The sequence below is a fragment of the Elephas maximus genome, chromosome 16, assembly GCF_024166365.1.
Source record: "Elephas maximus indicus isolate mEleMax1 chromosome 16, mEleMax1 primary haplotype, whole genome shotgun sequence".
NCBI lineage: Eukaryota > Metazoa > Chordata > Mammalia > Proboscidea > Elephantidae > Elephas > Elephas maximus.
In genome coordinates this window covers 74,066,001-74,082,746 of record NC_064834.1, presented here as the reverse complement: position 1 = coordinate 74,082,746, position 16,746 = coordinate 74,066,001, and the positions used below count along the sequence as shown (strand labels likewise).

Below are 16,746 nucleotides of genomic sequence, written 5' to 3'. Positions count from 1 at the left end.
TTAGGCTGCCGAGCTGGAGCTGAGGAGGGGGCTGAAGGGCACAATGGGGTGTAGCCACAACCTGGACCCTTGGGGCCAAAAGAGGGGCTGGGAGGAGTTGGGGGGTCAGGGAAAGAATTACCCAGACCTCTCTGCCCATCCACTGATTCTAATCAGGACCAACCCTTGAAGGTGCTCAGCCCATAGGGGGACAGCCCCTAAGACACAGAGCAGGGCAGAGAGTGGTGGAGATGAGAGAGGAAAAATCAGCACAAAGATCAAATTCGGTAATACCTGTGAATTCTCCTGCACACAATAGATAGCCAGGAAATGCTGGGTCTCCAGGGAAACTTAGCAGGCTTGGCTCTACTGAGTTCAGACGTCTCCCCCAGTCTCTGTTGGCAGGGCTTCTTGACAGTTTTCACAACAGCATCCTCTTATTTGCCGATGGAGTATCTCAAGCCAAAGGAAGTTTCCCCAAAGGTCGAATCGAAAATAAAATCACCGAGTAGAAGCAGTAGTGAAGAGAGGAACTGAGCTGCAAGCTGGACCTGAGAACTAAGAATAAGACTGATCAAAAGATGCCAAATCTACAGGGTATAAGAGTAAGAATAAACATGTCAAAAATTAAATATGAAATGGGTAATTACATAATAACGAGAATGAAGACATTACAAAGGACACTGCCATTTAAACCACTACATCTCAACGTAGTAATAAACGGGGAAAAACCCTCTCGCTTCATAATTATAATCATAGTTGCCATAACAACTTAGTATCTCTCTCCCTGAGCATCCTTCTCAAGACTATATTTTTAGCAATGACTGTGCCTGAGCATGTATTTTTCTTTATATAGCAGCTAATTTTTCAAATTACTAATCTTTCAAAAAAACAATTCCATTTTAGCTCTCTCTGCAAGTGTAAAAGTCTCAGGGATAATTAGGGAAATGAGCAGGTGTGAAAGTCTGCCATGAAAAACGCTATAAAAGTATTGATTTCTTGACGACATTTGTTTCCACAGAACGTTCTCTGGGCCTGTATGCTTTATTGTTCCTTGTCAAGCAGCTTAACATCAATCTCCTCTGTGGGGCCCATAAATATTTTAAAAATTATTAGCTGCATAAGGTGCTTGAAGGTTTCTTGACAAGCACAGATTTATGTTGTGTAACAGAGGTTGGCTTAGCAGGATCCTGAGGAGAAGGAATGAATGAATGGACAAACAGTGGTTTACCTTGCTTAACAGAAATGCACTTAACAGATTCCCAACTAAGGCATGCAATGGGTTGGCTTTAAAGAACACCCTTGGAAGAACTCACAAGCCAGGAAGGATTCTGAGTCACTCTTTTTGGTCTCCGAAATTTCCCCAGCTGCTGCCCCCGTGTGTGTCTGCTTTTATGGCATGGCTAATATCCAAGACTAGTTAGCACTTTATTAAGTTCCACTTACACTATTAGAAGCTGCTACTAGCCCTTTAAGGAGCCCTGGTGGTGCAGTGGCTAAGCTCTCGGCTGCTAACTGAAGGGTTGGAAGTTCGAACCCACCAGCTGCTCCTCGGGAGAAAGACGTGGCAGTCTGCTTTTGTAAAGCTTTGCAGCCTTGGAAACCCTATGGGGCAGTTCTACTCTGTCCTATAGGGTCGCTATGAGTTGGAATCGACTCCATGGCACCAGGTATAACAGCCCTTTACTAGGGTCCCAGACTTAAGTTAAATAAACAAATTATTGAGTTCAGAACCAAAGGGTCTCAGAAAGAAGCACTCTTTGGCTGATACCATGGCAGACCCTTAGCCAAGATTAGTCACGTGTCAAGGATTTATTGAGAATTTTCCATCTTTCTGGTGCTCCGCAAGTTTCCTTGGAGGAGGTGAAATTAGTAGATTACAATAGCCACTAGTTTGTAAAAGGCTTCAGCTGTCTTGCAGGAGGCAACAAGGAGCACGCCTCAATGTGGCTGCCCATTGGTGAGTGGTGAGAACTAAGTTTGGATGAGTAGGTGAGCCTTGAATTCTAGGTGGAGGAGTTGGATTTTTTGGGACTGGTGAACACGTTAGATTCCTCGGTAGGGAGCAACTTGGTAAACAGGTGTTTCAGGGAGAATAGCTGGTAGCCTCGAATGCAGGACAGATTGCAAATTAGAGAGGCTGGAATCGAGTGTTCCAATAATTGGGCTTGGGGTTTGAAGGATGAACTAGACTACTGGCGGTAGGGATAGAGGAAAAGGTGAATTTAAGAATATGTGACGTAAGAAGCAACAAGACTACTGGTGTATTAGGTCTGTTATGAGGTAAAAGGATCCCTGGCAGTACAGTGATTAAGCACTCATCTGCTAACTGAAATGTCGGTGGTTCCACGAGGGAAAGATGTGGCAGTCTGCTTCTGTAAAGATTACAGCTTTGGAAACCCTATGAGCGGTTCTACTCTGTCCCATAGGGTCACCATGAGTTGAAATCAACTCTATGACAACAGGGCTGCGTTTTTTTTAATGAGAAGGTACAGGAAGATGAGTCTAGGTGACTTAGAAGCTCTCCACCTGGGGAGCTGAGAATGAGGGAACCATTTCCCAGCAGGGGGGATGAGGCTTGGAGAAAAGAGGAGGTCAGCTTTGCCACCCCATCTTCTGAAACTTCATTAACTCTGACAGATTTCCAGGCGAGCGGCCCCAGAGAGTGGGCGTCGGAGACACACAAAGGAAGCTGCAGGAGCCGAGCCTGACAGCGGGCTGGGAGGATTGGCAACGGTGCAGTCAATTCTTGTTCTGTGTTCTGCTTGCTTTAATTATGCTCTCTCCAGGGAAAACAAACAAGCAAGCAATAATAGCGAGAACAGCGAGCAGCGGGATTCATTTACTGATTCCAGGGATGTGCTGAGAGTCACGTCGGGTGGACTACTCTCTGAACGTTTAGCAGACGCTGCAGAGTAGTTGTGTGCGAGTTATTTTATTTACCTAAGAGGTACCGGGAAACAAGGGGTCCCTGGGTGGTACGAACAGTTAAGCGCTCAACCACGAACCAAAAGGTTGGTGGCTTCTACCCTAGAGGTGCCTTAGAAGAAAGGCTTGGCAACCTACTTCCATAAGATTACAGGCATTGAAAACCTTACAGAGCACAGTTGTACTATGCAACATGTGAGGTCGCCAAGAGTTGCAATTGACTTGATGGTCACTGATTCGGTTTTAACAGGAAAGAAGTAACATGTTTTCAGAACTTGGGGGACTCCCAGGACTCCTACTGTCTGATTCTCACTACTGAATGAAGGCAGACGAGCAGGGTTTAGTTCCAACAGGCACTAGTTGCTGTATGTCTTCGCGCGAGTCTGGGCCTCAATCTTCTCTCTTGCAAAGTGGGAGGGTAAAGGTGAGTGTCAAAAAATTTTAACTGTATCAGGATTAACTGAGGAGCTTCCTTGATATGCAAGTGCCTGACTCCCCCACCCCTCAGATCTGTAGGTCTGGGGTGCAACTGGGTGAACTCCTGGGTCTTTGGTGGAGGTGGTGCAGGGTGTCACCCAGGCCAGGCAGGCCTCGGAGGCCCCTTTTGGCCAGGATGCCAGATGATCCCAGGGAGCCCTCACATGCGCCTCACACAGTCAGCTGGACCCACTTGCTGCTGGAACCTCTTTCTGTCTTGTGCTGATGCCCCAATGCTGACCTGGTGTGTTGTTTGTGTGCCTGGCTTCAGATCACACAGCTCAGCGTGAGTGAGCTCTGGGGACACACCACGGTGGAGGGTGGGCCGTGACCCAGAGGCAGGCCAGGAACCAGCCCAGCCCAGAGCCGCAGGGAGAGGCTCAGGAGGGGAGGGGGCCCTCCTCGTCCCTCCCGCTGGACCTCTGCAGGCTGTGGGTGCAGCCAGGCATCAACAGTTAGGGTTTGGCCGCCAGGTCCAGGCCTCCTGGGCCTCTGAGAGCACCCACCTCAGCCAGCAGCTCCATTCTGCATTGGCCTGTAGGCTGAGACTTGTTCCCCAAGGATGACCTGGCGAGGTGACCTGTGTGGGTGCAGTGAGAGAAAATGAGGGGCCAACTTGGAGGCTGGAAGCAGAGTCCCAGCTGCCCTGGCCTGAGCCCTGCCACTGTGCAGGCTCAGAGTGTGGTTCCTTTGCTCCCAGGGAAACAGGGCTCCCAGTGGGGGGCCTTGTCTGGGCACCCAGATTCGGCTCGGTGACATCCTGAATCACAGGACCAAAGTCCAACCCTGAGTTGGAGGGTCAGTCTGCCCCCATGGTAGGCAGAATGACCCTCCCCCCCATGCCGGAATCCCCGGAACCCATGATTAAGTTAGGTTAAGTGGCACAAAGGACTTTGTAGGTGCGATTAAGGTTACAGGCCTTAAGATAGGGTGACTCTCCTGGACAATCCGGGTGGGCCCAATCCAAGCACATGAGCCCGTCAAAAAGCAGAGAGCTACCCAGCAATCCTATTTCTAGGTATGCCCCCAGAAGAAGTGAAGGCAGGGACACAAACAGATACCTGTACCCCAGTGTTCACTGCAATACTTTCCACACTAGGCAAAAGGTGGAAAGAGCCGACATAGCCATCAACGGGTGAATGGATTCACGAAACATGGCCTAGATGCGCACAGTGGAATACTACTTAGTCATAAAGAGAAATGAAGTCCTGACTCATGCCACAACTCAGACAAACCTTGGAAACATTTTGCTGAGTTAAATAAGTCCAACGTAGAAGGATAAATACTGTGTGATCTCACTTCTGTGAAATAATGAAATACATAGAAACCAAAGATTATTAGTGGTTACCAGCGGTGAGAAGGCGAGAGAAGGGGAACTTTGCTTACGGGGCATAAGGTTTATGTTAATGCTGGTGGAATAATTTGGAAAATAATAGTGATAATGGGTGCAACACGTGAAGAATGTAATCAATGTCACTGAATTATACATGCAGAAATTGTTGAATTGGTCATTATTTTGCTGTGCGATTTTCACCACAATAAAAAAATTACAAACAAAACCAAGCAGAGACCTGTCTCTGGCTGGAAGAAGGAGAGATGGGCCGAGGAAGAAGTCAGAGAGACTGGAAGCCATGAGAGGGGCTTGGCCTGCGTTGCTGGCTCTGAAATGTAGGTAGGGCCCACACACAAGGCCCAGAGAGAGTCCTCAAGATGCTCACGGAAAGCGTGAGAAGGAATGCTGGCAGCTTCTAGGAGCAACATCCAGCCTCTGGCAGACAGCCAGCAAGGCAGTGGGCACCTCAGTCCTACAACCACAAGGCACTGAATTCAGCCAGCGTCTTCCTCAGAGGGTAGAACGCTGCTGACAGGGTGATTTTAACCTCATGAAGCCCAGGTTGGACTTCTAACCTACAGACCTCTGAGACACTAACTGGAGACTTTTATTCACTAAATTGGCTGGAGTTTGTTACAGCAGCCACAGAAGACTGATACAGTTCTCTTTCTCCAACATCCTGGCTTGAAAAGTAGAAGCCAGAGAGGTCCCACTTGGGTTGTTCAGGGGTGGAAGGTACTCTCTCCAAAGGCAGTGAGCTCCCTGCCAGACCTGGGAGCGCACTTTGGGTGGGTGCCTGCTCTGTGGGTGACCCGAATGTCCCCTGTGACTCCCGGATGGCAGCCCTTGGGAAACTCCACTTTCTCTCATGTCCAACAGCCAGGCTCTCTCTCAGGTGAAAGCAGGGGTCCTCCATGGTCACTGGGCCTCACTGCCATGGACACTTGACTGCTCTGGACCCTGGGGGCAGGGGCCCAGGAGTTTCTGGTCTCCAGTTCCTGAGACAGGATCACGGTGAAGCTGGGTGGGAGGTCTGCATCTGCCAGAGGCCCAAGCAGGCCGTATGGGGCTGGTCACTGGGCAGCGGGGCAGGAGGCTGGGCTCAATCTCTAATTGTCCTTAAGACACTGGATGATCCTTTTCCCATCTCCAGTCACACTTCTCCACCTGTAAAACGACGGGATGGGACAAAGGACCGCTAAGTTTCCTTCTAGCATTAAACTCTGGGGAAGCAGCAGGGCAGGGCAGCACACAGGCAGGGGGCCAGGGAGTTGGAGACAGTCAGTGGGGCACAGGACGCTCAGGCACCTGCCCCCAGGGCCCTAGGCGCCTAGGCCGATCTGCCGGGAGAGGGAGGGGTGCAGGGAGGGCGGGGCCGGCCTCCTGCGCCCGCCCAGGCCCTGGACGCGCCCTTGCCCGCCCGGCCTAGCCGCCGGCTGCTCATACCCAGTGCTGGCGCCCCTGCGCGTCCCTGCCCTGCTGTCCGCGCCGCTAGAGACCGCCACCCTGCCAAGAGCGCGGTGCGGAGCGGGCATGGCCCGCCAGGGCGCCGCCGCGCCGGCTCTGGCCCTCGCGCTCCTCGCGGTGGCCCTGACCCGAGCCGGTACTCAGGCCTGGGTCCCCGAGGACGCCGACTACGACGTTCAGGAAACCTGGAGCCGGGAGCCCTACTACGCGCGCCCGGAGCCCGAGCCCTTCTCGCCGCAGCCCTCCGGAACCAGGGAGGAGGCGCGGGAGCCGCCTGCGCCCAGGCCACCCAAGAAGGCGACCAAGCCCAAGAAGGGGCCCAAGAAGGAGAAGCTGGCTCCGGAGACGCCGCTGACGCCAGGTAAGTAACTTCTGCGCTGGGCGCCGGGGCTGACTGTGCGTCTCTATTAGCGCGGCCCGTTTTGCCTCAGGAGACAGCGAGTGTCCCGGTCTGTGTGTTTGTGGCTGGGAATGGGATGAGAGATCCCGCGACCTCCCCATCACCGTCCGCCTCCCTGGCGACTGCATTTGAGCATCCCCCTTGCCATCCCAGCTCCCCAGAACTTAAACTTAAAACTCACTCCAGGCGACCCTCGCTCCTGCCCAGGTGGCGATGGAGCTGCGCACTTGGAAGCTGCCTGGAGAGCTGCTCTTCTCCGACCCAAGTTTCAGATTTACTGGGCAGATGACCTTTCTGCCGGACTCTTTCTCCTTCTCTGCCCCTCTGATCTTCACAGGAGCCTTTTCTTAAGAGCGAGTTTCCTATCTGGCAGAGTGAACGGCAGGCAGGCCTGTTTGGGTAGAATGGCCTTTTAGGGGAAGTGCAGCAAGTAGGATTTTACCCAGCTGCCACCCCTCTCATTTCCCTGTCTCCCTCCTTGGGTACGTTCCTTGAACCATCTGCCCTGTTGGGGCAGGATGGCATAGCCTTACTAGGGCTCACTTTGCCTGGGCCAGCCCTTGTGTCTGCAGGGAGACTCCAGCCAGGAAGGGGGAGCTGCAGGATGCAAGGAAAGCCCAGCGGTTCCCTGCAGCCTGGGGTGCCCTGTCTTCTGTCCATCTGCCAGTGCTTGTCTCAAATCCATCCCAGTTTCTAGCAGCCCTGACCTGGGGAATTGACTCTCATTTAGTCTACTACACATCTCGGGAAGTGCGACTTTTAATTGCTCCAAACTTTCATTGCTCCAGTTGCAAGAGGCTGTGTCCTAGTATTTCAAGATTGGGGAATGAGCAGGACCACAGCCAATTCTCTGGCCTTGTGATGGCCTTCCCTGAGAGGAGATACTGCCCATTACGACACTCCTGGCCTGGGAGGAGTTGCCTTTGTTCGCTGAAAACTGTTGGTGAAAGTCCCCGCTGTGAGCTCAGTGGGAAAGGGGTGGAGCTGGGGTCCTCGAACCACTGAGCTGGGGTCCGTCTCAGCATCCCCTTTCACACATGCAGGGAGTCTGCACCTGCTTCAGTTTGTGGGCAATTCTGACTATTCTGTGATTATGTAGCCCTGAACAGAAGCAACCAGAATTTCCAAATGCAATGTTTTTCTTCTGTTTTTTGGGGGGTGGGGTGGGGTGGGGTGGGGTGGGGGGGTGGGTTGGTTATGGGAATGAGTTGCAAAAGTTGCCCTGGTTTAATAACAGGAGTAGGAGTGGGAAGAGACACTCATACTTGTGAGCGTATTAGGAGCTGTATGTAAAACTGTCTCATCCAGTTCTGCCAGTGGCTCCGTGGGGTGGGTGCTCTCACTGTTTCACAGCTGAGGAAACTGAGGCACAGGCAGTTTAAGAAACTGGCTCAGTGACCCACAGCAGCCTTGGGAGATTCCAAAGTCCTGTGCTTTTTAACTCAAGGCCTTTTTTGTTTGATCATTTAATTCGACCTGTGTGTGATTTTTTTTGTGTGTGTGTGTGTCTGCTGTGTGTTCAGCACAGTTCCGGCTAGGCATGGTGGGGTAGGCTGGCAGACATGGATGTTACCTTGTGCTGTTCGCAGAGAGTGGCTGCAGGCGGGATGTAGCTCTCTGGGTGGTACAAATGGTTTGTGCTTACTGTCAAAACCCCCAAATCAAACCCATTGCCATCGAGTCCGTTCCGACTCATAGCCACCCTATAGGATGGAGGAGAACTGCCCCATCTGGTTTCCAAGGCTGTGATCCTTACGGGAGCAGACTGCCACATCTGTCTCCCGCCGAGCAGCTGGTGGGTTCTAAGCGCAGACCTTTCAGTTAGCAGCCAAGCGCTTAACCACTGCACCACCGGGGCTCCTTTCTTACTGTCAAGAGGGAGGAAAAGGGAGCTGAGTTATATAACTCTAGTTTATTTCTCAGTTCCATTTTATGCCCTAAAAAGAGTATGGCTGCAAACCAAGGTCATCAGCCCGAAGATGACATGCAAAGTCATCCACTCGCAGGTCCAAAATGCGGTCCATTTATCAATTCTTCACCTGGGGATAATGAAAACCAGGGACCTGGGCATTCCAACTGTAGGGATCTAGAAAATATTAAATTCAACCAGACAGACACAGGTCAGTAAATGGAGAACCTAGCCTGAGAGAGCAGAGCCTGGCTCTCCAGATAGCAGAAGCTGATGTGTCCATGTGGGTTTTTGACAGTAAGAAACAGTCAAAATAATAAACAAGACTCCCATTAGGCGACTTGAAGATTTTCTTTTCCCTTCCATTGCTTGGGTTAGAAGTAGGGTCGGATGTGTCCGCTTTACATTTGGGTTTCTGCTGGTCGGATTGTTTACCGTTTTCTTCCAGGACTGGTGAGAACTTGCCCATGTTGGAGCATGCGTCGGCCTGTGTGTCGTCGTCCTCGGCCGTGGAATTTGCAGAGTGGGCAGGGAACCACGTGTGTTTGTGTGTCATTGCCCAGAATCGGCTCCAGGCACACAGCTAATTTGCATTTGGTACTGTGTTGTGCCCCAGCCACAGGGGTTGCTATCTGAGCATATTTGTTGTAAACAAAGCCCTTTCTGTTCTGTGCACTGCGAGCCAGTTGGTGGAAAGGGCTTCACTGTTAAGCTTTGCTTTGTCCCTTCAGGGTGGGTTGCCGTGTTTGGGTTTCTGATAGAAGTGTCTTCTCCTGGGTGGACTGGAGGGGGAGGTTAGGGGGAGGCATTCATCCATCGCATATTTCAGCACGTGTTTTACAAAGCAACGACAATGCTGTTAGCCCACCTAACAATTTAATAAGAAATCCTTAAGATCATCGTATCATATGTTCACTGTAACAGTTAAATCCAAAGTCTTCTGTCCAGATAAACCCCCTGTGGAATTCTGAGGGAAAGAACGTTTTGTAAAAAAGGGCATTTTGTGCACATCAGCAAGCAGCTTCCTAAGACGCCACCTCGTTTTCCAAAGTGCTTTCCAAAGTCAACTGTTCTGCTGGCACAGCCCTGCCTGCCTGTGCCCACGGTTCCGGACCAGGGCTCGTGTGTGGATAATGAAGGGGAGTTGGGGGAGGTGGGGACAGCTCCTAGTTTCCGATCTAGGGACACTGGATTGGGGCGCTGTGCTTCTTCAAGATAGCCAGTGGGCTTGCAATGGGCCCAGCTATGGCTGCCAGGTCTCACGGTGGGTGGCTCTGCTTGCTGAGGCGATGGCAGCCTGGCTCCCTGGAGGCTGGAGTGCTGAGGGGTGCCTCCTCTGGACACCCAAGGTATGCAGGAGCCCGAGCTCTCAGGCTTGGCCTTCCCAGCAATGGCGCCCCCCTCTGTACCATCTCAGGTCCTTTACCAGGCCTTCTGCTCTGGTGGAATGGAGCCCATGAAGTTAGGGTCTCTTTGGACAGCCACAGGGAAGGGCGATCTGTGTATCTGGCCAGCGCCAGTTAGTGCCTCACTGATCGTCATGGGTTGGCGAGCGTGACATGGCCCTTGCCAGATGTTGAGTTCAGATTCTAATGTCCCAGGAATGCCGGGAATCCCTGGTAGGTGCACGTCAAGTGTAGGTGCATGGCCTTAAGTTTGTTCAGGATTCCGACAGAGCTGGGTTACAATCTAGTTCTGCCCCCATGGGCTTGTGTGACTTCTCCAAGCTCAGTCTCCTGTCTGTGAGCTTGGAGGTGGGATGAGGTCAGATGTCCTTTCAGCCTTTGGGGACAGTTCAGAGGCAGCTTCTCCCCATCCCTCAGTGTCCCCAGTGAAGCTGAGTCTCGGGAGTCCTGTGTGTACTTGGGGCTGCTTTCCCTTCTTCCCTGTCTCACTCCCTTCTCAGCCTTGCTGAGCTTCTTGACATCACCTCCTGGATACACTACCGTGCCCATGATCTACTTCCTGGCAGAACTTACAAAGTCTGGCAAATTCCAAAGGTGCCTTCACATCGGCTGGCACATACCTGCGTGCTGTTGGGGCTGTGGCGGCACTTTAAAAGGCAGAAACCAGTTGCCGCCAAGTCATTTCTGACTCATAGGACATCATGTGTGTCAGAGGAGAACAGCGCTCCATAGGGTTTTCAGTGGCTGGTCTTTCAGAAGTAGAAAGTCACCAGGATTTCTTCCAAGGTGCCTCTGGGTGGACTCGAACTGCCACCCTTTTGGTTAGCAGCTGAGGCATCAACTGCACCACCCAGGAAGAGGGCTCCTTATTTCGTTGCAGGTCAGAAAGGCTGGTTGCGCCTGCACAGACGGCAGAGAGCAGAGCTGACCCCTGCCTTTCTGGCCCTGGGGGACGTCAAGACGGACTAAGCCTTGGGCATGGATGAATGGCTGGTCCAGAGGAGGGCAGGGGCTGTCTGAAGATACAGCTGAGAGGGAGAGAGAGATATTGATTGATTGATCAGTCGATTGATTTTGGTCTAGCCCTGATAGAAGTACTTAAAACTTTGCAATAGCACCTCTGTCCTCACCTCCCTTCCCCGCCAGATCACCAAGTTCCCTGATGACCTGGAAGTCTGTGCAGCCCACCTTTCAGGAGTCACCTGACCCCAGGATACTTGCTTCCTGCAAGAGCTACCCTGTCCTCAGAACAGCACACGCCCAGGCCGTTCTTGGCCCACTCAATGCTCCTTTCCCCACGGACATCCGGGGGGCACTACTCCTCCTAACTGCTTTTGCTTAGGCTTTTCATGTTTCCTGCAAAATTCCCCAGGCTCTCTCCTATGTGGGTGTGTGTGCGTGTGTGTGTCCCTGTGTGTATGTGCATGTGTGCATGGTGACTAAGAAAACTGTAATTATTGTCTGTCGAGGTGCCTCGAGGCTACACTTTTGGGGGGCTCCCGAGAACCCTCTTGCGCTCTTTGGCGGCTTTCTGCTGAAGCGGCTCCTTAACAAGAGGAGACAAAGAGCTTAGAGCTGGGCTGCTTCATAAGACAGAAGGCAGATCCTGGTGGACTGGAATTTCCTGGGAAAACTTGAAATATGCAGTAAAGCATTTTTTTTTTTTTCAGTTTCTGGGAGGCTGCTACTGTAAGCTCCTTGCATAAGGAAGGGAAAGTCATATTCTATTAATTAGAAGAATTATATTTATCACCATAGACCAGGATAGAACATGCGGCCCACGTTGGCAATTCCCGTTTGCTACTTTTAAGGAATCCGGTTTTGTCACGCAGCCCAGATGGAGGTGCTGGTTTGATTCTGGTTCCTTTTATTTCTCCGTGTGCTCTTTCCGCTGTATTTTCTTCTTTCGTCTGTACAGACCATATGCTGCCTTTCATCTCATGAGGGCGGAAGGGGCTGCTAAGGGGAGGCATGAGTGCCCACATGAAGGTGGCCCAGATTTGGAGTCAGCTTCTGGCTCCGCCATCTCCTAGCTCTGGGTCTTTCTCCCCTCTGAGCTTCAGTTTCCCCATCTGTAAAATGGTGTTGTTCATACATTTTCTGCCCTCAATGTGTAGTTGCCAGGCTCAAATGTTATCATCAGTGTGAAAATGCCTTGTAAGTTATGAGTCATGCTAGATGTTTGCTGCTATTCTTCCAGCAACTGGAATAGTGCTTTGTGAAGTATAGGGGATGGGTAATATTAACGATGAGAACATGTAGTTGTTGTTAGGTGCCCTCGAGTTGGTTCAGACTCATAGTGACCCCCATGTACAACAGAACAAAACACTGCCCAGGCTTGCACCATCCTCACAGTTGTTACTATGTTTGAGCCCATTGTTGCAACCACTGTGTCAGTCTGTATAGTTGAGGGTCTTTTTCTCTGGTCCTCTACCTTACCAAGCAGGTTGTCCTTCTCCAGGGATTGGTCCCTCCTAATAACATGTCTAAAGTACATGAGATGAAATGTTGCCATCCTCGCTTCTAAGGAACATTCTGGCTGTACTTCTTCTAAGACAGATTTTTCTGGCAGTCCATGGTGTATTCAATATTCTTTGACAACACCTTAATTCAAAAAGCATCAATTCTTCTTCAGTCCTGCTTGTTCATTGTCCGGCTTTTGCATGCATATGAGGCAATTGAAAATACCGTGGCTTGGGTCAGGTGCACTTAGTCCTCAAAGTGACATCTTTGCTTTTTAACACTTGAAAGAGATTTTTTTTTTTTTTTGCAGCAGATTTGCCCAATGTAATATGTCGTTTGATTTCTTGACTGCTGCTTCCATGGGCATTGATTATAGATCCAAATAAAGTAAAATCCTTGACAGTTTCAATCTTTTCTCCATCTATCATGATGTTGCTTCTTGGTCCAGTTGTGAGGATTTTTGTTTTCTTTGTGTTGAGGTGTAATCCGTACTGAAGGCTGTAGTCTTTGATCTTCATCAGTAAGTGCTTCAAGTCCTCTTCACTTTCAGCAAGCAAGGTTGTGTCATCTCCATATCAAAGGCTGTTATTGAGTCTTTCTCCAGTCCTGATTCTTCTTCATATAGTCCAGCTTCTCAGATTATTTGCTCAGCATACAGATTGGATAAGTATGGTGAAAAGATACAACGCTGACACACAATTTCCTGATTTTGAAGCATGCAGTGTCCCCTTGTTTTGTTTAAACAACTGCCTCTTGGTCTATGTACAGGTTCCTCATGAGCACAATTAAGTGTTCTTGGATTCCCATTGTTTGATCCACACCAACAAATGTCTTTGCATAGTCAGTGAAACACACGTAAACATTCTCTGCCTTCAGCCAAAATCTGTCTGACATCAGCAATAATATCCTTGTTTCATGTCTTCTTCTGAATCAGGCTTGAATTTCTGGCAGTTCCCTGTTGATATACTGCTGCAAGAGTTTTTGAATTATCTTCAGCAAAATTTTACTTGCATGTGATATTAATGATATTGTTTGATAATTTCCATATACTGTTGGATCACCTTTCTTTGGAATAGGCACAAGTATGGATCTCTTCCAGTCTGTTGGCCAGGTAACCGTCTTCCAAATTTCTTGACATAGACGAGTGAGCCATTCCAGTGTTGCATCTGTTTGTTGAAACTTCTCAGTTGGTGTTCCGTCAATTCCTGGAAACTTGTTTTTCACTAATGCCTTCAGTGCAGCTTGCACTTCCTCCTTCAGTACCATTGGTCCTTGGTCATATGCTATGTCCTGAAGTGGTTGAATATTGACCAAATCTTTTTGGTACAGTGTGTTGACTTTGTGTCTTCTGTCTTCTTTTGGTGCCTCCTGTGTCATTCAATATTTTGCCCATAGAATTTTTCAATATTGCACCCCCAACCTTGAATTTTTTCTCCAGTTCTTTCAGCTTGAGAAATTGCTACGGGTGTTCTTCCCTTTTGGTTTTCTATCTCCAGGTCTTGGTACATGTCATTAAAATTCTTTACTTTGTATTCTTGAGCCACCCTTTGGAATCTTCTATTCAGCTCTTTTACTTCATCATTTTTTCCACTTACTTTAGCTACTCTATGTTCAAGAGCAAATTTCAGAGTCTCTTCTGACATCCATTTTGGTCTCTTCTTTCTTTCTTGTATTTTAAGTGACCTTTTGCTTTCTTCATGTGTGACGTTCTTAATGTCATCCCACAACTCATCTGGTCATCAGTCATTAGTGTTCAATGCATCAAATCTGTTCTTGATATGGTCTCTTAATTCAGGTGGGATATACTCAAGGTTGTAGTTTGGCCTTTGTGGACTTGTTTTAATTTTCTTCAGCTTCAACTTGAACTTGCATATGAGCAATTGATGGTCTGCTCCACAGCCAGCCACTGACCTTGTTCTGACTGATGGTATTGAGCTTTTCCATTTTCTCTTTCCGCAGATGTAGTCAGTTTGATTGCTGTATATTCCATCCACTGAGGTCTAGGTCTACAGTCACTGTTCTTGTTGTTGAAAAAAGTCATTGATCCTGCAGAATCCTATCATGCAATCTCTGGTGTCATTTCTGTCACCAAAGCCATATTTTCCTAAAATATGAAAACATAGGTCAGCCATTTATTCAGGGATTATGGTAGGTTAGGCCCTGTCATAAGCACTCTACATACTTTGTTTTGTTCCCTCCTCACAACAACCATTGAGGCAGTTATCCTTGTGTCCTTGTCGACAAGTGAGGACACACTGTCAGTCAGTGGTCAAGGCAGTGGCACAGCCTGGCTGAAAGGAACAGAGGCAGGCTGTCCTCTTGGCCCATGTCTTAACAACCACATGCCTCTGCCCTTGCAAAGTGACTGGGCCTCTGCCTGTTGTCTTGTTGTCCCTCCTGCCAGGGTTTCTGTTCCCCACATGTTGGTCCCCTGGAGACTCAGACTCTTCGGTTGGCAGGAAACTTGCCCGACACCTGAGTCTTTATTGGATTCGCAAAGCTGAGCCAGGTCAGCTGTCCCCACAGGGGAACCAAGAGGCCAAAGCTGAAAAGAGATGAGGACCTTCCCCCAGAGAGATCCTTCCCCTAGAGCTGGCACCTTGAATCCAGACTTCCAGCCTCCTAACTGTGAGAAAATAAATTTCGGTTAAAGCCATTCATGTGTGGTATTTCTGCTACAGCAGCACTAAGAAACTAAGGCAGAGGTTACTGGGGGATGTTCTTGCTCACAGAAGGTGGGCAGGTGCTAAGGTGGCCTCGCTATGGGAGCTGGCTGTTTCCAGCCCTCTGGGTCAGCCTTTCTCCTCCAGTTTTGGCTTGTCGGCTTCCCAGACCCTGATGGAAACACTTAATTTTGTAATTTTCAGCTTGTATCAAAATTAGAGACACTCCCAGCAGGTACCCAAAGAGAGTATGGCTGAGAGAGTGTCATATTTGTCTGGGCTGGATATTGCCGCTTGTATTTTTTTGTAGATCTAGGGTTTTCAGCATGCGAAAGCTGGACGATGAATATGGAAGACCAAAGAAGAACTGACAACTTTGAGTTGTGGTGTTGGCGAAGAATACTGAATATACCAAGGACTGCCAAAAGAACAAACAAATCTGTCTTGGAAGAGTACAACCAGAAGGCTCCTTAGAAGCAAAGATGGAGAGACTACGTTTCACATACTTTGGACATGTTGTCAGGAGGGATCAGTCCCTGGAGAAGGACATCATGTTTGATAAATGAAAAGGAGGAAGACCTTCAAGGAGATGGATTGACACAGTGGCAGCAACAATGGTCTCAAGCATAACAATGATTGTGAGGATGGTGCAGGACTGGGCAGCATTTCGTTCTGTTGTACATATGGTTGCTATGAGTCAGAACTGACTCCATGGCACCTAACAACAGGATTTTCCTAATAAGTATCTTTGTGTGTGTGACTGTAGAAGAATTTGAAATGATTTCATTAATTGGTGCAATCCAATAGATGTTTCTGGTATCTCAACTTGCATTTTAAAGTCCAAACTCAGTATCTTCCCCCATAGATTCCACCTCCCTTCTTGTTTTTGTCTGTTTGGTCATTCACTCACTCATTGGTTTCATTCATTCATTCATCACAGCCTGTTATGCACCAGACCCTGGAGATACAGCAGTGAGCAAAACCAGACACAGGCCCTGCCCTCATGCAGAGACCAGAACGTGGTGAACTGCAGCTGAGGTGATGGTATCAAGGAGAGGTGTGCCCACTGGTGCTGGTGCCCTGCCAGGTCCTTCCTGCAGATGCACTATCCCCAGCTGCTGTGAGTCCTGGATGTCAGCAGCTCACAGCTGCACCGTTCTCTGGAGAATTGCCCTTGGAAGGTTACAACTACCACTCCGACCAGTCAGCCTGTAGCCAAAGATGAACCAACAGTAGAGGAGGTGGGCCCCTGGCCTCCAGGTGGGCCAGCTCAGATGCAGCTCCTGCTCCTGAGCTCCCTGTGGGATCAGGCTGAGCCAAGCTCCAGCTGACACCACAGCCTGGCTTCGCTGCATCCCCTGCCCCATCCTGCCTCCCTTTCTCCTCAGAGCGCTCTCTCAATGCATCATGTGTACCAAACCCTGCATCAGGCTCTGCTTAGAGGCAACCCAAACTAAGACAGGCACATTCAAAGCCCATCCAAGGTGGGTTTGATTTAGGTGGGGAGGCCAGGAACGCGGGCTCCAAGGAAGCACTGCCTGCGCTGAGATCTGCAAGCTGAGGAGAAGTTCATAGAGTGAAGGGAAGGCTGCTCCAGGGGAAGGAACAACACATGCAAAGTTCTGGTCGGAGGAAGCATGAACAGAAGACGGAAAGGCGGCTGGTGTTACTGGAGCAGAGTAGGGAGCATGGAGTGGGAAGAAGCTGGAGGAGCAGGAGCC

General features: G+C 49.7%; 1 protein-coding gene across 1 annotated transcript in view; it reads left to right on the top strand.

The window, feature by feature from the left end:
* The first annotated feature begins 6,112 nt into the window (after positions 1-6,112).
* The window catches only part of CPXM2 (carboxypeptidase X, M14 family member 2), a 126,203-nt gene continuing 115,569 nt past the window's right edge, over positions 6,113-16,746 (top strand). Inside the window, exon 1 of the mRNA XM_049854953.1 lies at positions 6,113-6,545. Within this exon, the coding sequence (XP_049710910.1) occupies positions 6,251-6,545 (295 nt within the window). The 5' untranslated portion in view covers positions 6,113-6,250. The remainder of the gene's footprint in view (positions 6,546-16,746) is intronic.